The following is a 22,558-nucleotide window of genomic DNA, read 5'->3' as shown; positions in this document are numbered from 1 at the left end:
ATCATGGCAAAGCTTCATATCCAAATCTACCCATCCCTAATTCCACACTTCCTCCTTGTGCACCCTCCTCCCTCCCCCACACGCCCTCCCCATCATCCTCCAACCTCCGCTGACTAATCGTGTATCTTGGACAGCCTGATGTGGAGTCCCTTTCCCCCATTGATTTCAAAGCATGTAATTCTTTCATCTGCTTTTTGAGATGACAGTGTATGTACTATGTGATTGTTAAATCCAAGCCATAGCATCCCTGGGGCCCCTGAACAGTGTTGGATCACCTGACATCACTGGGTGGAGACTCGGACAGGAGGGGGTGATGGACACCCTGCTTGATTCCAGAACCACATATCCAAGACGGCTTCTGAGAACCCATCCTGCACACCAGAGCCCTCTTTGGGAGGAGCGGGGTGGGAAAAGAGCAAGGTGTTGAACTATTGTTCAGTCCCAATGGACACTGTGTTCCACTGATATGAGCAAATTGGCCCTTGATTCATCCTTCCTTTGGGTTGACTTGTTTTTAAGGGGAAAAAGTTCAGATTGTTTTTGGGCAAGTCTTCCTCTCTTCTTCATCTTTACCAAAAGTTAAGTGATGGCATTTCTCCCTTCCAGCCAGCTATGTTATTTTGAGTGTCTCTAACTTCCAAAAAAAAAAAAAGCCTTCTCAAGACTGTAATTAGAAAAGCTCATGTTTCAAGTTTTTCCTAAAGTTTCTGTACTTTCACAGAACCATCGAAAGTAGAACTAGAAATACCTTGCTGGTCACCTAGTCCATTTCCTCATTTTATAGATAAGGAAGTGGAAGTGCACTGAAGTGATTTGGTTTTCACAGGAGAGAAGATGAAACATGAGATCTCTGAAAAGAGTTTTGTTCAGAAACAGAAGCCTGGGCCCAGATGTCTCACCACCTCCTGAGGGGCCTCGTCCCTATACTCTGCCCATTCTTGCAGATCCTTATTTAAAAGGTCCAACTAGATTTGATTATCTTTAAGGACCCTTCAGACCTTAAATTGTAGGTTGTAAGATGTGGGTGTGTGTTTTCCTTTAAAACCCAAAGTCCGCGCCAGGACCTTTGTAATTAAGTCATTGAACTGGAGCCAGGTAACTTGAGTTGTAAATCCTGTCCTAAAATCTTCAATTTGGAGTGAGATGGGATTTTTTACTGATAAAATACAATGCAGAAAAAGAAAAGTGCATAAGCAAATGTATAATTAAATGAAAAGCAAACACACATCTGCCTATCACCAATGTCAAGAGATAGAACTTAGTGACAGCACCCCGAGACCTCCCCAGTGCCACTTACAAATAACTCCCTCCTCACAGCCAGAACCTCTACTCTGAGTCTTTTTTTTATAGTTTCACCATCTATGTATGTATCTATAGATACTGAAGTTTTGCCCATTTTTGAACTTGATGTACATGGAATCCGATTGTGCTGCACTTTTGTGCCTAGCTTCTCTGGCTCAGCACTCGACGTTAGTTTTAGGTTTGTGAGATTCATCCATGTTGCATGCGGTTCTAATTTGCTTTGTATTCTTCCATTAAATGAATATATGAATATACCTCAGTGTATTTATTCATTGTGCTACCGGCCGACATTGCGTTGTTTCCAGCTGGGAGTTGAACAATGCTGCCGTGAACACTCTTGTCCAAAGTTCTGCTACAGATATGCAGGAGCGTCGCTTGTGTGAAACCTCGGAATGGAATTGATGGGTGATAATCTTCAGCTTCATTAGATAATGCTAAACTGTTTCCCAAAGAATATGAACCAACCATCAGTGTATGAGAGTCCCTGATGCTTTGATCTCCACAAACACTTGATATTGCTTAACTTTCCAATTTGGTGGATAAGTAGTAAATCTTTTTTTTTTTTTTTTAATTTATTTTTGGCTGTGTTGGGTCTTCGTTGCTGCGTGCAGGCTTTCTCTGGTTGCGGTGAGCAGGGGCTACTCTTCGTTGCGGTGCGCGGGCTTCTCATTGAGGTGACTTCTCTTGCTGTGGAGCATGGGCTCTAGGCACGCGGTCTTCAGTGGTTGCAACATGTGGGCTCAGTAGTTGTGGCTCACAGGCTCTAGAGCGCAGGCTCAGTAGTTGTGGTGCACGGGCTTAGTTGCTCCGCTGCATGTGGGATCTTCCTTGACCAGGGCTCGAACCCGTGTCCCCTGCATTGGCAGACGGATTCTTAACCACTGCGGCACCAGGGAAGTCCAATAAACCTTTAATTCTTTATTACCTTTAGATTATTACATATCACCTGTTACCAACATTCTAATATTTCTTCTAACTCAGCCTCTGTATCATACTCTGTCTCTCCAAACAGTTTACTTTTAAATATGGAAATGCTAGTCGTTTTCACTAATACTTTATCACTGGATATTTTGGAAGTTTGGATTCTTTTTTATTTGGGTCTGTTTATAAGTCAAACAACAATATCAACATTAAAAATTACCCCCAAACCTGGGGCCTATTATGACAGTTCCTAATTTTTTTTTTTCAACTGTGCAGTAAAAACCATTGTCACAAACTGTATCGGTAAATTGAACTTCCTCCTGAAAGGTCAAGGAAAATGGAAGTTTATATTGAAGTACAAGAACTACTCAGAGCTATTAAGGATTTGATGATACAATTGTAAATGCTTCCTCCTAACAACAGCCTTAAATTTCAGTTCCTTAGCCACTAACTAGTACACACACAGATGGAGTGTTTGAGTGAATAAAGAACATGGAACGTTTTAGTGCCCCATGTCAGGCCGTCACTTTAGCTACCTAAAGGCATTAGAGGCATTAAGTGACAGGCACTGCAGTTTTCCATTAGAAAATACCAAAATTGGATTGCTTTCCACTTTAAGAAGTTTGAGTCCTGATGCGATTGAAAAGTGTTTCCAAGCCAAAAGTAATAACTTCGTAATTTTAATGACACTGTGCACGCTAAAATTTCCATAGTCTTTTTTTTTTTTTAATTTATTTACTTATTTATTTATTTTTGGCTGCACTGGGTCTTTGTTGCTGCGCGCGCGGGCTTTCTCTAGTTGCGGTGAGCGGGGGCTACTCTTTGTTGCGGTGCCCGGGCTTCTCATTGCGGTGGCTTCTCTCGTGACGGAGCACGGGCTCTAGGTGCGCGGGCTCCAGTAGTTGTGGCATGCGGGCTCAGTAGTTGTGGTGCACGGGCTTAGTTGCTCCACGGCATGTAGGATCCTCCCCGACCAGGGCTCGAACCCGTGTCCCCTGCATTGGAAGGCGGATTCTTAACCACTGCGCCACTGGGGAAGTCCCCAAATTTCTATGGTCTTGATAACTTTCTTTTATAAAAAACTAACCCTTATGGTTTCATAGCAAATAACTATTTTTTAAAAAGAGCATGCTTGATAAGAGCAGAAATATACTCAGCAATTACTAAATAATTTAGTGTTTGAGTCACAGAAGTGTTTACTTAATGCACTGTTTCTAAGAGAAGTGTGGTTGGAATTTCAAGCGAAATGGTTTATAATTTGGTCTTTTTCATTACCTCCAAGGCGTATTCATTTCTTCTCTCCTGAAACATTCTAGACATGACAGGTTGTCTGGAAAACTTAACATTCTACTTTTTTGTGAATTGCAGCTTTTCAGATTTCCCAGTGTAGATTTTTTTTCTTTTTTTTGGCTTTTTGATTCATACTTTTGCCTTCAGAACTAAGTGTTAGACATTTTAATTTCTGAATATGACCCAATAATGAACAAAGAGTGAATGAGTGAGTTAATAAGTGAGTCTGTATTCAGTAATACTACATCTTTGACTGATAAGAGTTGTGGTCCGTGTAGCTTTTTGAGGGGATGAGCATACTATGATAAAATGATAGTAATTAACTTTTACTGCCAAACCATATGATAAGATGATTGGGGTATATGTGTGTGTACATGTGCAGCTGGGGTTTTTTTGGCCTACAAAAAGAAGAATGAGATCCAGCCAAAACCCAAATCAGAACCTTTGGAAAGCTTCCTTACAATCTGATTTCAGCTAATGTCTGCACACTTTAACACATTGTCTAATGCTTAGCGTAAAGACTGGCTGTCAGACTCCTCCATGCTATTCTGGGCTGTTACTCACTACAAGGTATTTCATTCTTAGATCCCATGGGTCCGGCTACAGATTTCAGGATTTGCTGCATTGGGAGGTGGGGAATTTTTTTTGATATTAGTAAAGCCAATGAAAAAAGGAAAACTTAATAGGACATAATGCAATGATAGGAGAACCAGAATTCAGGTTGGCATTGGTTAGTCAAAAACAGACAAATTAGAGTTCCTAGAAGAGCACTAATGATAACTGGAGCATGGGAAGGGCTGATTGATTTTTCAAAGAAGAAGGAAAATAGTAAGTTCCATTATGCTTGAAGAGGGGCCAACAGGGAGGGGTGTGATAAGCTCCAGTAAGAATGTAAAAGCCAAGAGACACAGAGTGGGGTTGGCATGGCATAGGAAGGATTATCCAGGAATAAGGTAACAAAATCAAGAAAATCCTCAGACAGATTGAAGTCTAACAACTGCTTTATGGGATTGATAGATTATTTTTTCCTTGTTATATTCACTAGTTTTTTGTATTGTTTTAGATTCCACATATAAGTGATATCATACAGTATTTGTCTTTCTCTGACTTATCTCACTTAGTCTAATACCTTGCAAGTCCATCCATCATACTGCAAATAACAAAATTTCATTCTTTTTACAACTGAGTAATATTCCATTGTGTGTGTGTGTGTGTGTGTGTGTGTGTATGTGTGTATGTATACACACCGCATCTTCTTTATCCATTCATCTGTTGATGGACATTTAGGTTGCTTCCATGTCTTGGCTATTGTAAATAGTGCTGCTATGAACATCGGATTGCATGTATCTTTTCAAATTAGAGTTTCCTCCAGGAAATGGGATTACTGGATCATATGGTAAGTCTATTTTTAGTTTTTAAGGAACCTCCATACTGTTCGCCATAGTAGCTGCACCAATTTACGTTCCCACCAACAGTGTAGGAGGGTTCCCTTTTCTCTACACCCTCTCCAGTATATATTATTTGTAGACTTTTTGATGATGGCCATTCCGACCAGTGTGAGTTGATACCTCATTGTAGTTTTATTTTGCATTTCTCTAATAATTAGTGATGTTGAGCATCTATTCATGTGCCTGATGGGTATCAGTATGTCTTCTTTGGAGAAATGTCTATTTAGATCTGCCCACTTCATGATTGGGTTGTTTGTTTTTCTGATATTGAGCTGTATGAGCTGTTTATATATTTTAGATATTAACCCCTTGTCAGTCACATCACTTGGAAATATTTTCTCCCATTCTGTAGGTTGTCTTTTCGTTTTTGTCGATGGTACCCTTTTCTGTGCAAAAGCTTTTAAGTCTAATTAGGTCCCATTTGTTTATTTTTGCTTTTATTTCCTTTGCTTTAGGAGTCAGATCCAAAAAAACTATTGCTATGGTTTATGTCAGAGAGTGTTCTGCCTGTGTTTTCTTCTAGGAATTTTATGGTTTCCAGTCTTACATTTAGATCCCTAATCCATTTTGAGTTTATTTTTATATATGGTGTGAGAAAATGTTCTAATTTAATTCTTTTACATGTAACTGTCCAGTTTTCCCAGAACCACTTATTGAAGAGACTGTCTTTTCTCTATTGTATATTCTTGCCTCCTTTGTCATAGACTAATTGACCATAAGTGTGTGGGTTTGTTTCTGAGCTTTCTATTCTGTTCCATTGATCTATGTGTCTGTTTTTGTGCCAGCATCATACTCTTTTGATTACTGTAGCTTTGTAGTATAGTCTGAAGCTAGGGAGCCTGATTCCTCCAACTCCGTTTTTCATCTCAAGATTGTTTTGGCCATTCAGGGTCTCTTGTGTTTCCATACAAGTTTTAAATTTATTTGTTCTAGTTCTGTGAAAAATGCCCTTTGTATTTTGATAGGGATTGCACTGAATCTGTAGATTGCCTTGGGTAGTACTGTCACTTTAACAATATTAATTCTTCCAATCCTAGAACACAGCATATGTTTCTAGCTGTTTGTGCCATCTTCAGTTTCTTTCATCAGTGTCTTATAGTTTTCCCAGTATAGGTCTTTTACCTCCTTAGGTAGGTTTATTCCTAGGTGTTTTATTCTTCTGATGCAATGGTAAATGGGATTGTTTCCTTAATTTCTCTTTCTGATATTTCATTGTTAGTGTATAGAAATGCAACAGATTTCTGTATGTTGCAACTTTACCATATTCATTGATGACCCCTAATAGTTTTCTGATGGCGTCTTTAGGATTTTCTATGTATAGTATCATGCCATCTGCAAACAGTGACAGTTTTACTTCTTCCTTTCCAATTTGGATTCCTTTTATTTCTTTTTCTTCTGTGACTAGGACTTCCAAAACTATGTTGAATAATAAAAGTGGTGAGAGTGGGCATCCTTGTCTTGTTCCTGATCTCAGAGGAAATGCTTTCAGCTTTTTACCGTTGAGTATGATGTAAGCTGTGGGTTTATCATATATGGCCTTTATTATGTAGGCATGTTCCCTCTATGCACACTTTCTGGAGAGTTTTTATCATAAATGGATACTGAGGGAATGATACATTTTAGATTATACCATTTGATGAACAGATCTAATATGTTTCAAATGTCTCCTGAAACTCTCTGGAAGGTTTAGCCCAAAAAGCAAGTGTCCATGTTCATGTGACTATCATAGCCTGCTTCATCAACTCAGGGTGCATATATTGCCACATGTCCTTTATTTTCCCAAACCTGCCCCATTAGCGGGATATGGAGTCTTTCCTTGAGCCTCCTAGCTGTCCTAGAGCCAGAAAGAGACCACCTTACTTGTGAACTGGAATCTGAGAATCCACCCACTGCCTTGGCTTCACCACTATTAATGCCTGGACTATTGTCCAGTGCTGCTATATAGCAGTCAGCCCCCACTCAGACCTCAGTGGAACTCCACACTGGTTTCCCAGGTGACATATTCTTTTACTTTATACTCTCTTGCTCAGCCATGGTTCCCAGAACAAACCTCTGGGCTAAGATATCCAGGACTGAAGGAGCTAATGGCATCAGTTCCACGTATTGTGCCAAAATGTCCTCCTAGGTTTGGATTCCCCATTTCCTACAGATAACTTCACTTCAAGGGACTTGTGCCCTTCTCTTTACTTAGGGACACCATGGTCTATCCTGACAGATCTTCCTAACTTGAAACCTGTGGGATCAGGGGTTGGGGTCATGGTTCCTTCTCTTCCAGAAGGCTTTGGTTTCTTCCTGTATATTGTCCACCCCATTTCCTGTAACCAGCTCTACAGAGGCAGTTTTTAAGCCATAAAAAACAATGAAAAGAGGGTACATAAATGGTCTTTATAAGGTCAAAGAAAGCTAGCTTCTGTCAGCTAAAATGACAGTACCCCATTCTCTGTGATCAAGTAGGTATTTCTTTTATAGACTTAGACTCATAGAATTGTAGATCTGTTAAGAACTTTGCTAGTCTTCTAGTCCAGGCTTCTCATTTTACCAACATGGAAGCAGGTCCAGAGAAAGTTAGGCAATTTATCCAAAACCCACAAAGCCAGTCAGTGCCAGAGCTGGACTGAAAGCCCTAGAGCCCTGGTTCATTCCTCTTTCCACTGCACCTCACTTCATTTCTCTTTTGATTTTCTTTCGTTTCATGTTTCACTAAAGAATTTATGGCTTTGTATCCATTATAGCAAGCTCCTCTCGTCTTGATGTAGGTACATTAATATGAATTACTCATAAATGGATTGGAAAAATGAGATGTCTCTTATAAATCTCCTGCTTTTTATGATTTTTTTTTTTTTACATCCTGGAACCTTAATTGTCCCACCCAGTTTTGAGTGCTGTCAGCTATATGCAAGCTATCGTGATTCAAAAACAAAACAAATTTTCACAGACTGAGAAAATTAAATGTGTTAGGAGAGAGAGTAATAATTTGAGAACTAAGAATGGAGAAAATAAATCAGACAGGAGACTCTGTATGGGAGATAAGAAAATCCTGAAAACATTCCATGGAAAAGAAACCAGAATAGAAAAAGATTTGTATTCTTACTAGATAGTAAAGAATTTAACAACAATTAACTAGTCATAGATAGTAGTCATGTAAACTCAATCTTACCCCATGGCTTATGGTCATTATAACTGAAGTGTGTCATTTATAACTGTATTCTTATTGCATTAAAAATGATTCCAGTTAATAAGGCTCACAGATATTTTATCTTTTATTAGAATACCAAAGAACTGAGAATTCTTCTTGGCAGATACATTTTTGTAATTAGGTATTAAAAACCATCATTTATGGTAGAGCAAAATTTATACTATATGGTTAGCAGTGTGATAAATTAGTGTTTGTAAAGTGTATACAGTAACTATAATATGAAGAATAAATCCAAGATTTTTGCTTCCAGCCAAGATGGAGTAACAGGTACTAGATTTATCCTCTCACTTGAAACAACTATAAAAATAGATAAAACATGTGAAACAGTGGTTTTCAAGACTTTGTATACCAAGCAACAAAAGACATTGATCCTCAAGAGAAGGAAAACAAGCTGAGCCCAGCTTACTGTTTTGAGAATGTTTCCAGGCCATGGCACAGGAAGGAGGAACCAAAGAGGGCCTGGCTGACTCTTGAGTTGTGGAGACAGAGCTGATAGTCTGGAGAGACTATGGTGGCTGGAGTTCAGAATGCAGGGTACCAGAGAAGGGAGAGCTGAACAGAGAGAAAACTCCAGACATCTGAAGAAGATTTCCCTTCAGTGTCTTGCAGAGTACTCATTAGCACATGTGTGTTAGGAGACTACAAAAAACATGGGGGAAGAGCGATCCAAAACAATTAGAAGGAGCAGTACTCAGAGCTCACAGAGGGCCAGGAATAACACCTGTTCCTACCAGCCAGACTACAAAACCCATAATTCAAGGGCACTGGGTAAAATACTTAGAAGTAGTGGGAAATAAGGAGTCCTAGATTAAATGCTGCTGTTCCCACATAAAAGATCTCAAAGGTGAAACCTGAAGGATTAAACTGTTTCCATATAACTCAACTGAGTCCTAGTACAAAGCTTAATAATATTTATAGGAACACAAAAATATCAAGCATCCAACAAGGTAAAATTCACAATATCTGGCATCCAATTAAAAATTTCCAGGCATGCACAGAAGCAGGAATAAAGAGAAATATCAATCCATTGAAACTGAGCCAGAACTGATACAGATGTTAGAATTAACAGACAGAAATAGTTATTATAACTGTATTCCAAATGTTCAAGAAGTTATAGGAATGATTGAATATCTTAAGAAGAGTCGTGAAAGATACAAAAAAGACCCAAATTGAACTTTTAGAGGGGAGAGCCACAATTCGTGTGTTGAAAATTAACTGTGAGAGGAATTAATGGCAGATTAGATATTGCATAAGAAAAGATTAAGACTAGCAAAAATAGAAAATGTACAGAGCATTTGTGAGCTGTGTGACAATTTCGGGTGGTCTAATATATATGTAACTGAGCTCCCCAAAAGAGAAGAGGAGGGGAGACAGGAAAAACATTTGGCAAAAAATATTTGAAGAAATAATGGCTAAAATATTTCCAAATTTGATGAAAACTATAAAACCACCCATTAAGAAGCTCAAGAATCATGAAAAAACTATACCAAGCCACATCATAATCAAATTGCTCAAAACAAGTGATAAAGGTAAAATCTGAAAAGTAGCTAGAGCGGGGAAGATGTATTATGTAGAGAGAAACAAAGTAAGGATGAGGCAGATTTTTCATTGGAAACCATGCACATGAAAAGACAGTGCAATGACATCTTTCAAAGTGTGGAAAGGAAAAGAAAAAAATCTGTCAATGTAGAAACTATAGCCCACAAAAATAACTTCAAAAATGAAGTCAATAGACTTCTTAAGAGAAACAAACACTGAAAGAATTCATTACCAGCTGTTATGGACTGAATGTTTATGTCTGCCCAAAAGTCATATGAAGCTCTAACCCCTAATGTGACGGTATTTGAAGGAGGGGCCTTTGGGAGGCAATTAGGTTTATATGAGATCATGAGGAAGGAGCCCCTGTAGTGAGATCAGTGTCTTCATAAGAAGAGGAAGAGAGACCAGAGCTCTCTCTCTTTACCATGCAGGGGCGCAGTGGCAAGGTAGCCATCTGCAAGCCAGGAATAGAGTCCTCACCAGGGAACCAAATCAGCCAGCACCTTGATCTTGGACTTTCCAGCCTCCAGAACTGTAAAAAAATAAGTTCCTGTTGTTTAAGCCACCCAATCTCTGATATTTTATTATGGCAGCCACAAGCCATATTACAAGAAGTCTTTCAGGCAGAAGGAAAATGTATTTATATACATATATATATATATATAAAACTTTTTCTCTTATCTGAAGCTCTTTAAAAGATAATTGACTGTTTAAACAAAAATAATAACAATGTGGTATGGCATTTATAACATTTGTAGAAGTAAATTATATGACAACAATAGCACAAAGGCCAGGAAGGGAGAAATGGAAGCATACTATTGTAAGATTCTTATACTCTACATGAAGTAGTATAATATCAATTGAAGGTAAATTGTGATAACTTAAAGAATCATATTATAAATATAAAGCCTGAGGCAACCAGTAAAATAACAAAGAACATGCCAGTGAAGGAGATAAGATTGAATTATGAAAATACTCAGTTAATACAAAAGGAGTCAGAGAATGAGGAGAAATGGAACAAAGAATAGATGAGACAAATACAAAACAAGTAGCCAAATGGCAGATTTAAACCCAACCAAATCAATAATCACATTAAGTGTAAATGGTATAAGTACCAGAATCAAAAGTCAGAGATTGTCATATTGGGTTAAAAAAAAAAAAAGCAGGACCCAACTGTATGCTGCCTACAAGAAACATACTTTAAATATAAAGACACAAATAGGTTAAAAGAATAAGAGGAAAAAAAGGTATACTGTGCTAACCCTAATGAAAAACTAGCTGGAGTGGCAATATGAATATCAGACAAAGTAGATTTCAAAGCAAAGAATATTTCCAAGAATTAAAAGATCATTTCAAAAAAAAAAAAAAAAAAAAAAAAAAAAAAAGATCATTTCATAGTGATAGAGGTATAAATACATCAAGAGAAAATTAAAATGCTAATGATGTATGCATTTAATAACAGGATTTCAGTGAACGAAGCAAAAACTGATAGACAAATCTACAATTATAGTCTGAGATTTCAGTGCTCCTTCTCAATACTTTTTTTTTAAACATCTTTATTGGAGTATAACTGCTTTACAATGGTGTGTTAGTTTCCGCTGTATAACAAAATGAATCAGCTATACATATACATATATCCCCATATCTCCTCCCTCTTGTGTCTCCCTCCCACCCTCCCTATCCCACCCCTCTAGGTGGTCACAAAGCACTGAGCTGATCTCCCTGTGCTATGCGGCTGCTTCCCACTAGCTATCTATTTTACATTTGGTAGTACATATAAGTCCATGCCACTCTCTCACTTCGTCCCAGCTTACCCTTCACCCTCCCTGTTTCCTGAAGTACATTCTCAACGTCTGCGTCTTTATTCCTGTCCTGCCCCCTAGGTTCTTCATAACCTTTTTTTTTTTTCAGATTCTATATATATATATGTGTTAGCATATGGTATTTGATAGAACCTATAGACAGAAAAATAGTAAAGATATAGAAGACTTGAAAAACACTTATCGTATAACTTGACGTAACTGACATTTCAGAACACTCCACCCAACAATAGAACATGCATTCTTTTCAAGTGCATATGGAATATTTACCAACAGACCATATTCTGGAATATAAAATAAGTCCCCATAAATTAAAAGGATTGAAATCATACGAAGTTTATTCTCTGACCACAATGAAATTAAATCAGAAAACAATATCACATAGTTGTCTAGAAACTCCTTCAAATATTTGGAAACTAAATAATGTTTTTCCAAATAATTTATGCATCAAGGAAGAAATCAAAATGGAAATTAGAAAGTATTTTGAACTGAATGAAAATAAAAACTCAACATTTCAAAATTTGTGAGACACTGCTAAAATAATATCTAGAGTGAAATGTATAGCATTAAAGCCTTTATTTAATAAAAGAAAAGATGAAAGATCTCAGGTCAATGAGTTCAACTTCCACCTTAGGAAATTGGAAAAAGAAGAGCAAATTAAACCCAAAGGAAGCAGAAGAAAGGATATAACAGGACTTCCCTGGTGGCACAGTGGTTAAGAATCCTCCTGCCAATGCAGGGGACATGGGTTCGAGCCCTGGTCTGGGAAGATCCCACATGCCACAAGCAACTAAGCCTGTGTGCCACAACTAGTGAACCTGTGCTCTAGAGCCCACGAGCCACAACTACTGACCCCGTGCACCACAACTACTGAAGCCCACGTGCCTAGAGCCCATGCTCTGCAACAAGAGAAGCCACCGCAATGAGAAGCCCACACACCACAATGAAGAGTAGGCCCCACTCGCTGCAGCTAGAGAAAGCCCACGCGCAGCAACAAAGACCCAATGCAGCCAAAAATAAATGAATTTAAAAAAATAAATAAAATCTCTCACAAATTTGTTGAAAGGCATAAACAAGTTAATAAATGCAAAATGTTCAGTAATGTGAGTGCCCAGCACAAAGTAAGCACAAATAAATATTTGTTAAATAAATTTTTTTAAAAAGGATATAACAATGAGAGCAGAAATAAACATAATAGAAAACAGAACAATAAAGAAAATCAATTTAACCAAAAGCTAGTTCTTTAAGAATATAAATAAAATTGATAAACCTCTAGCCAAACTGATCAGGAAAAAAAGAGACATGACACAAATTCCCAATATCTGGAATGTGAGAGGTGACATCAGTACAGATTCTACTAATATTAAAGGAAAGTAAGGAAATACTATGTACAACTTTACGCCAATAAATTTGACAACTGTTTTAAAAACTGAATTTGTAGTTACAGCTGCAGCCCAGAAGACTTCATAGGTAAATTCTACCAAATATTTAAGGAAATAAAGAAACCAGTTCTACCCAAACTCTTCTAGAAAATTGAAAAGGAAGAAATCCTTCCAAACTCATTTTGTGAGACCAGCATTACCCTAATACTAAAACCAGTTTTTAAGTCTATAAGAAAAGAAAACTACAGACTAACCTCCCTCATGAGCATAGACGTAAAAATTCGTAACAAAATGCTAGCAAACTGAGTCCAGCAATGTATAACAGGGCAAATATATCATGAACAAGTGGATTTTATCCTAGAAATGCAAGGTTGGTTTAACATTCAAAAATCAATCAATGTTATTTACATTATTGACATACTAAAAAAGAAAAACTATGTGACTATCTCAATAGATGCAGGAAAAGCACTTGGCAAAATTCAGCATCCATTCCTGATTTGAAAAACAAATTAAAAAACCTCCCAGAAAAATAGGAATACAAAGAAACCTCCTCAACTATATAGGGGCTTCTATGAAACACCAATAGTTACCATCATAAATAACAGTGAAAAGCTCAATATGTCCCCCATAACTCTGGGAACAAGGGGAGAATGTTTGCTCTTACCATTTATACTCAACATTGTACTGGAGGTTCTAGACAATGCAGTAAGGCAAGAAAAAGATTGGGAAAAAAGTAAAATGTCTTCATTTACAGACAATATTATCTTCTATATAGAAAATCTGTGGAATCTACCTCCCACCCCACCCAAAATTTAAAAAAGGCTATGGGAACGAATAAGCAAGTTAGGCAAAGTTGCCGGATACAAGATCAATACAAAAATCAGTTATATTTCTATATGCTAGCAATGAAAAATCAGAAATTTAAGTTAAAAACAAAACCATCTATAATTGCGTTAAAAATACTTATATCTAGTTATAAATCTGACAAAAGATGTGACCTTGGTTTGTACAAAGATTTTTTAGATATGACACCAAAAGCATGATCCATTAAAGAAAAAATTGCTCAACTGGACTTCCTCAAATGAAGACTTTCTGCTTTTGGAAAAACACTGCTAAGAGAATAAAATGACAAGCTACAGACTTGGAGAAAACAGTTGCAAATCACACATCTGATAAAGGACTTTAATTAAGTATATTAAGGAACTTCCAAAACTCAATAATAAGGAAAAAAACCCAGTATAAAATGGGCAAAGAATCTACCTCTCCAGAGAAGATAAATAGATGGCAAATAAGCACATGAAAGATTCTCAGTAGCTTCAGTCACTAGAGAAAAGCAAGTTGAAAACACAAAGAGATTCCACAGTGTACCTATTAGAATGGTCAAAATTAGAAAGATTGACCATACCACGTGGTGACAAGGATGGGCAGGAACCGGACTCTCATACACTGCCATTGAAAATGTGAAATAGCACAACTGCTTTAGAAAACAGGACCATTTCTTTAAAAGTTAGACTTACACATACCAAATGATCCATCCATTCTATATCTAGGTGTTTACACAAGACAAGTGAAAGCATATGTTCATACAGAGATTTATATACTAATCCATAGCAGCTTTATTTGTAATAACCAAAAACTGGGAAATACCCAAATATCCATCAATAGATGAATGGAGAGGTGCACGGGAGAGGTTGTTAAGGGACATAAAGAGACTTTTGGTGGTGAAGGATATGTTCATTGTCTTGATTGTGATGATGGTTTCACTGTTGAATGTATATGCCAGAACATATCAAGTTGCACAGTGTAAGTATATGCAGTTTATTGTATGTTAAAACTCTTTAAAAAAATAAACAATAATAAAATAATAAAAGAAAGTGAGACTCACTATTGGAATTCATACTAGTGTAAATATTACTGGAAAACTGTTGTGTAAGTTAGAATTTTTTTTTAAATATCAGTACATCAATGGACACTTTTTAAAGCAAAGAACCCTTTCGTAAAAGTAATCTTCACTATTGAATGCATCTGTTTTTTTGACTCCTGATGCAATATATTGTGTTTCCTTAAAGAGGATGTACATCCAGTCTGCTGGGATAACAGCAGCACATTTGCACTTCTTTTCAAGAGCCTTTCATGACAACAGTAGCATCATGGTGGCCATGCTTTGTCTTGAAGTGGCGGAGGGCAGTTGCGATAGATAGCTGGCTACATCCACTCCTTCGTACACATTCCGTTTAGTTCCCGTGTTAAATTACGTATTGTGATTAGATATTTACTCTGCTTGGCATCTTAGCCAAATTTCAGCCTAGGAACTTACACGTGCTTCATCCAAGGCAGCACTGACAATACTTCAGAATGAGTCATATCCTCTTAACACAAAGCTCAGTTAATACTTGCACTGCGACTCTGTATGTGTGAAAGTTCCCTTTCAGTCCACTAACAAAATTAAAACTACCAAGTTTTAAAGTAGGTATGCATTTTGAATGTTTTGGGTGTTCCATTAAAGGACCTGGCTTTGTTTCCGCGTGGTAAAAGGACTCAGTAAGAGGAAAGGAGAGAAGTCAGCCACAGAACACAACCTTCCAGATGTTTTCTGAGCTCACAGTGCTAACTGCGCGTAAGATGCTAACGGGCAGTTCTGCTTCTTTCGCCCTGGCTCAGGGCGGTGACTCCCAGGCGCTCAGCATCCTTTCTCACTGTGTCTCTCTGACTCAGGGAGCCGTGATGACCCAGGCTTGCTTGCTTTCTTTCAGGGTGTGAACGGCATGTCTGTGGATGAGAAGCCTGACTCCCCCATGTATGTGTATGAGTCCACAGTCCACTGCACCAACATCCTCCTGGGCCTCAATGACCAGCGCAAAAAGGATATTCTCTGTGACGTGACTCTGATCGTGGAGAGGAAGGAGTTCCGGGCCCACCGAGCTGTGCTGGCCGCGTGCAGTGAATACTTCTGGCAGGCGCTGGTTGGACAGACGAGAAATGACTTGGTGGTCAGCTTGCCTGAGGAGGTACAGTAGTTTGGTTTGTTCGTGCAGTTGCTAACGGAGGTTTGTTGACTTGGAGACAGTTGGCTGAGGAGGACCTGGAAGGTAGGACCTGTGCCACATCCCTGCTTGGGGGCTGATGATCAAGTCGCCCACATGTTAGGTTTGCGGCAGAGCCAGTTTCTATTGGATGCATTTCACGTCTCAGAGGCAAGAATCTGAACCGCACCTGTGCCTCACGGTCCTTCCTAGTTTCTAGTTCACTTACTCTTCGGGTTTTGAGTAGTTTACCCAAAGTTTAGTACAGTCCTGCATGTGGGATCTCAATCACTGGGACTGTTGCTATGATTTTTCTCTTTCAGATGGTTGAAGGAACACTTGATTTCCCTTGAGAGTAAAAGAATGAAAGTATTCACAGCACCTTCCTTGCCCAGGGGGAAGAGTAAAAGCAGGCAGTCATTTTCACAGTTAACATAGTAAGATTCTAAGAAGTGTAAACTTGCTTTTCTCACCATCGTTGAAAATACCCTACTCAGGTTTCTTAATTACTTCAGGGCGTCTAGTCACTTCTGTACTTTGGGGACACTAGTAGCTGGACTTGTTCTGTCCAGAGATGACATACAGTTGGATGGTTTGAGCTGCCAGAACTCAAAGGATGGGCTTCATGCCGACAAACCATTAAATTGGCCACCCCTTTGAACTGTCTATACAGCTACTCTTTTTCCATCATCCTGATTCCCTTTCATTTTTGTGGGACTAAGGGTAACACTGAGCAGCTTTAGGCTTTGTGTTCAAGGCCAGAATCATTCTCTGTGCGCCAGCACGGTCTACAACACCAGGGCTGCCCTGACAGTTGTGCAGGCTGTGCACCGCGCAACTCTTAGGGGTACAACTCATGTTCATAGCCTATGTGAAGAGAGACCCAGAGTTGTGCCGTGATCCACAGAGCAGCTCTTCACAGCACCCCTAGGAGAAACCAAAGACCGGGTCACCCTGAGGGAGGTGCTAATGGGCACAACTAGCATTGTCTCAGGGTTCACAGATCCAGTGTCTCCAGAGGCCTGGCAACTCATATAAATGAGTAAAGCAGGTTGTGTGTAAGAAGTAGGACATTGTGGCTTCCCTGGTGGTGCAGTGGTTGAGAGTCTGCCTGCCGATGCAGGGGACATGGGTTCGTGCCCTGGTCTGGGAAGATCCCACATGCCGTGGAGCAGCTGGACCGGTGAGCCATGGCCGCTGAGCCTGAGCATCCGGAGCCTGTGCTCCGCAACGGGAGAGGCCACAACACTGAGAGGCCTGCGTACCGCAAAAAAAAAAAAAAAAAAAAAAAAAAGAAGTAGGACGTGGTGGGGCAAGCAGCTGCTCCACAGAAAGACATTCAAGTTCAACATAAAAAACAAATAGACATACACGCTACTGTATATAAAATAAACAAGGAAGCTAGGGTAGCTTTATTGATACCAGTCAAAATAGACTTTAAGACAACGTTATTTGCACAGGGAACTAGATTCAATATCTTGTATTGAACCTATAATGGAAAAAAATCTAAAAAACAATATATATATATCAGTATATATTCATAAATATAACTGAATCACTTTGCTATTCACCTGCAACATTGTAAATCAACTATTCTTCAATTTTTAAAAATTCATCTATACCCCCCAAAAAAAACCAAAAATAGACAGGGGGTCAGAGGGGTCACCAGATCCAGTCCCCTGTTAAGAAATGTCTGCTGTTACCCCTGCAGAGCAGGAAAGTGGCAAAGTGAGGGCTACATAGGCAGTTTCACATGAATATTCTTTGTTATGTACCCAAGTGAAGGGCTCCATTACTACCCCTCACACCACTGTCAAGTAGAAAGATCCTAATACTAGAAACAAAAGGACAAATCAGTTGAAGATAATGTAATTGGGGCTGGAGGAGGGAGGGATGCTTATGTACCAAGTGATGTGGGAAGGCCAAGAAATGGCAGCTGTGGTGTGACTGGTGATCCTGAGCTGCATTAATGGGCAAATACTTAACCCGTCATTAGGTGAGAGGATAAATATAAAAGACTATGTTTAAACTGGTTGGCGTTCGTCAAATTTAAGACTCTTCTTCTCTTGAGGGGCAGCAAGTGTGCCTTTGAATTTACTTTAACTCTAGAATTCTCTGAAAATATCTGACAAACTTCCAATTATCCTGAATGGTTTTAGGAAGGGGGTGGAGTTTACAGTTAATTTATTATCTGTATCTGTTTGAGAGTCACCTCATATATGTTTTCTACTAATTTCCAAAAAAAATAGATTATATTAAAATATATTTACAAATGAAAACCATAATTTATGTAATTTAGTCTCTCTTCCATGACTGCAGTCCCCATCTGGAGACGCCCTGGACCTTGTGCCGTAAACACTGGCCTTCCCCCCAGTTAGCTCTGTGATCCTGATCTAGTCACTTAACCTCTCTGAGCCCCAGTTCTTACCTGTAAAAACCCCTAAAATGCTGAAGCCCTTAAATTATTTATCATAATACAATACCAAGGCAGTAAAACCTAACCTAAACATTTCTTTTTAGGTCAAATCCCCGATAATCACTTATTTCCTTGGCACTGGGCACTCTTTGAAGTAAGAGTGTGTAGATGACACACAAAAGTCTGCTGTTTGCCCTTTTGATTGTTTGTGTTCCAGTTAAGTGAGAGTTTGCTACGTGTTGATTTTCTTTCTAGTTGTGTAAAATGATGTCTATTCCTATATCATCTGTATTTCCAAATAATTAAAACATTCTGGTTCTTCATGTACCTGAAACCTTCAGAAATAACGAGACACTTTTTTTTTTTCCTATGAAATGTGAATTCGTATTGTCAGTAACCCAGCTCCAGTCATCCTGCTGATGGGCATGCAGGCCAGCCCCCACGGGGCATTTTCCTTTGTGGGTCTGTAATTGTTTCTGAGGCCTCCTTCCAGGAGCCTCTGCCTCTGCTCAGAGGCCCCTCCTGGGGCCCCAGGCGCTGGGCATTGTTTTCTCTCCTTGCTGTGTGCACACTGAAAGGTCCTTGCAGGCTCTCAGATGCTGTCCCACTTAGCTCAGTGAATGACTTCATAGAATTTGAATTAAGTGGTGAATAAACAAACGTCCCAAACACTACCTTGGAAAGTAGCTGCATGGAACTCACTGGCATTTGGTTCATATGATGTAAGAAAAAGCATTTGATTAGCTCCTTGGAAATCTTTAAACTTCATCATAATCCATCACGAATTCAAATCACCTTCCGGCCCGGTCCCAGCCTTGATCACGCTTGGCTTACCTCTGCGCTCCCTGCCCGGCCAACTGCTGAGCTTCACAGGGGCCGGCATGGCTGAGTCTGAAAGCTCCGTCCGTGGGTTATGTTTCTTTTTTTTTAATATTTATTTATTAATCTGGCTGTGCTGAGTCTTAGTTGCGCGTGCGGGATCTTCGTTGCAGCACACGGGCTCCTCAGTTGCAGCATGCGAACTCTTAGTTGTGGCACGCATGTGGGATCTAGTACCCTGACTAGGGATCGAACCCGGGCCCCCTGCATTGGGAGCACGGAGCCTTAGTCACTGGACCATCAGGAAAGTCCCTGAAAGCTCTGTCTTTGGACTAGGAAACTTCCAGATACAAACCACTGCCCTTCTCACTCCCCTGCTCTGTCAGTTTAGGCCAAACCCGGCTCCAGCCTGCAGCCGCTGTCCACTTGTGCAGTTCTAGCCCCGTGCCCTGACTCCCGATGGGCAACGCCGTTACCCACAAAGTAGAGCCGACCAGAGTCCTGGTGTAGCCTCTCAGCTGAAAACGGGAGAGACAAAAATAGAGGCCTCCTCCTGGAAGTCAAGGAGTCATGGAATTGTCTTGCTTTTTTTTTCTTTTCCTGAACTGGCATGACAGATTGTCCCTAGGATTTCTGTGACTTGAGTGTTGGTTTCTCATGGAAAAGCACATCCAGGGATGTGTGTCAGCAAAATGCAGGAGATAAGGCATTGTCCTTAGTACTTCTGTTCGTGATGAAACAGGTCATTTGGTTTGTAATAGCAAGCGTATTTCGTGTTAAGAGATGAAGAGAAAGTGGGTCGTGTACCAAGCGTGGCAAGGCCCTTCTTGCGCTGCTCCTTCGGATTCAAGCTGCCTCAGTGAACACCTCCTCAGCTATGGTCACAGAGACCACTTAGGCTGGATGCCGGCCATGCTGGAAGTGGCATCACAAGCATGATGTTAAGGTTATGGTGTGTCAAGTGCAGAGGGCAGGAAAGGGGTGCAGCTTTGCCCATCAACCCCATTCTGATGGGCTGCTCGACTCCCACCCAGAATGCTAGGGAAGAGCGGCTGAAAGGAGGTTATTGCCAAGATCTATTATCAGAAAGTCAAAAGATAAAAAGTGTTGGCCAGGATGTGGAGAAAAGGGAACCCTTGTGCACTGTGGTAGGAATGTAAATCAGTAGAGCCACTGTGGAAAACAATATGGAGGTTCCTCAAAAAATTAAAAATAGAGCTACCATACGATCCAGCAATCCTGCTTCTTGAGTCTATATCCAAAGGAAATAAAATCACTATCTCAAAGAGATGCCTGCACTCCCATGTTCATTGCAGCATTATTCACAATCGCCAAGACATGGAAACAACCTGAGTGTCTGTCAGCAGATGAATGGATAAAGAAGACGTGGTCTGTATATAAACACACACATACGTACGCACAAGTAAATATTATTCGGCCTTTAAAAAAAGAAGGGAATCCTGCTATTTGCAGCAACACGGATAAACCTGGAGGAAATTATGCTAAGTCAAATAAACCAGACAGAGAAAGACAGATATTGCATATTCTCGCTTATATGTGGCATCTAAGGAAAAAAAGTCAAACTCATACTAACAGAATTGAATGGTGGTTACCAGAAGCTGGAGGGTAGTGCAAAAGGAGAGATATTGATCAAAGGGTACAAACTTTCGGTTATAAGATGAATAAGTTCTGGAGACCTAATGTACAGCATGGTGAGTGTAGTTAATAATAACGTATTATGGGAACTTCCCTGGTGGTGCAGTGGTTAAGAATCCGCCTGCCAATACAGGGGACACGGGTTCGAGCCCTGGTCTGGGAAGATCCCACATGCCGTGGAGCAACTAAGCCCGTGCGCCACAACTACTGAGCCTGCGCTCTAGAGCCCGCAAGCCACAACTACTGAGCCCACGCTCCACAGCTACTGAAGCCCGCACGCCTAGAACCCATGCTCTGCAACAAGAGAAGCCACCGCAATGAGAAGCCCGCGAACCGCAACGAAGAGCAAACCCCGCTCGCTACAACTAGAGAAAGCCCTGCGCAGCAACAAAGATGCAACACAGCCAAAAATAAGTAAATTTATATTTTAAAAAATAATAATAATGTAATATATACTCGAAATTCTCTAAGAGAGTAGATCTCAAGAGTTCTCACCACACACACAAAGGATAACTATGGGATGTGACGGATATGCTATTTTGTTTATAATGGTAATAATTTCACAGTGTACACATATGTCAAAACATCGCATTGTATACCTTAAATACATACAATTTTTATTTGTCATAAATAAAGAAACGAGAGGGAGAGCTTATTGCCAAGCCTCTGGCACCTTTCTTTGGGCTTGTTTCCCGGGTCCTCTCACTCTATAGAGAAGGGGAAGGGTTCACGCAGGGAATGGCTGTAGGGTAGAGGTATGTATGGCCCCTTAGGCGGAACTTATGCGTTCAGAGGTAAAAATATATTTCAGACTTCTGCTCTCTCACTATCTCTATCTTTTGCTTCCCCTCTATCTTTCTCTTTCTCTCTCTCTCCCAACATTTTGTGACAAATCTTGTTTTTGCAGTGCTAAACAAAAGGGAAAACTGACCCAGAGGGACTTTGGAAACACAGCATTTGTTGTGAAGTCTCCACCACAGGGTATAGTAAAGAATGTTCCTGCCGTAGTACTGCGGAGCACAGAGGCCAGCAAGGAAATTATGGAATCTTCTTGTCTGAAAGATTTTCGAGGCTATGAAAGCTGTTAATGTCTCTGGAATGGCTTAGGCCCAGTTTTTGAAAGAAGCAATAAGACAGTTGTGACTGTCTTTGGACAGTCCTTTCAGGGTGTCATACTACAGAAAGTACTCCACGCTACAGTACAGGATGCCCCGAGCGTTCTGAGCCTGTGTGTGACTCTAGGGGGAGGGAAGGTTTGGCGGGAAGCAGGGGGTGAGGTCTCTGGGAAGTGGCATGACCAGGGATAAGAAGTACAAAGCACTCCCCCACCCCAAAGCACAGAGCCCACCCTTTAGCATCCCCTCATTTATCACCTAGACAAAACTCAGAGGAACAGGTCAATTTTAGGAACTGAGGAACGTCAGCCATGAGAGGCTGGGAAAACCATAATCAGGACCTTGGCACTAACTGCATATGGGGTCTTGAGCAAGCCAGTCGACCTCTTTGAGCTTCTGTTTCTTCATTCATTCTGCAAATATTTATCAAAGGCTGTACCAGGGGGCGCTGTTCTAGGTGCTGGGTGAACGTAGTGAACAAAACAGACCTTACCTTCCAGAGGAGGAGAGGGAGACAGAAAACAAATAAATATAACATGGACTTTGTTAGATGCCATTGAGGAAAATAAAACAGGGAAGGGGGTTAAGGAACGTCAGGGTTCAGGTATGGCTGTTTTAACTAGGGTGGTCA

The 22,558-nt window shown here is 40.0% G+C and overlaps 1 protein-coding gene across 3 annotated transcripts in view; it reads left to right on the top strand.

Moving 5' to 3' along the window:
- The window catches only part of BACH2 (BACH transcriptional regulator 2), a 360,814-nt gene that overhangs the window by 256,395 nt on the left and 81,861 nt on the right, over positions 1-22,558 (top strand). For all 3 annotated transcript variants that reach the window (XM_022552705.3, XM_089921867.1, XM_022552713.3), the window contains one exon: positions 15,652-15,906. In XM_022552705.3, coding sequence (XP_022408413.1) covers positions 15,664-15,906 — 243 coding nt within the window. In that variant the 5' untranslated portion in view covers positions 15,652-15,663. The remainder of the gene's footprint in view (positions 1-15,651; positions 15,907-22,558) is intronic.

This window comes from Delphinapterus leucas, chromosome 12, assembly GCF_059928025.1.
Source record: "Delphinapterus leucas isolate spDelLeu-1000000601 "Yukka" chromosome 12, BTC_Dleu_Yukka2, whole genome shotgun sequence".
Classification (NCBI taxonomy): Eukaryota; Metazoa; Chordata; class Mammalia; order Artiodactyla; family Monodontidae; genus Delphinapterus; species Delphinapterus leucas.
The sequence above is the reverse complement of the archived record's forward strand: the minus strand, read 5'-3'. Positions and strand labels throughout refer to the sequence as shown.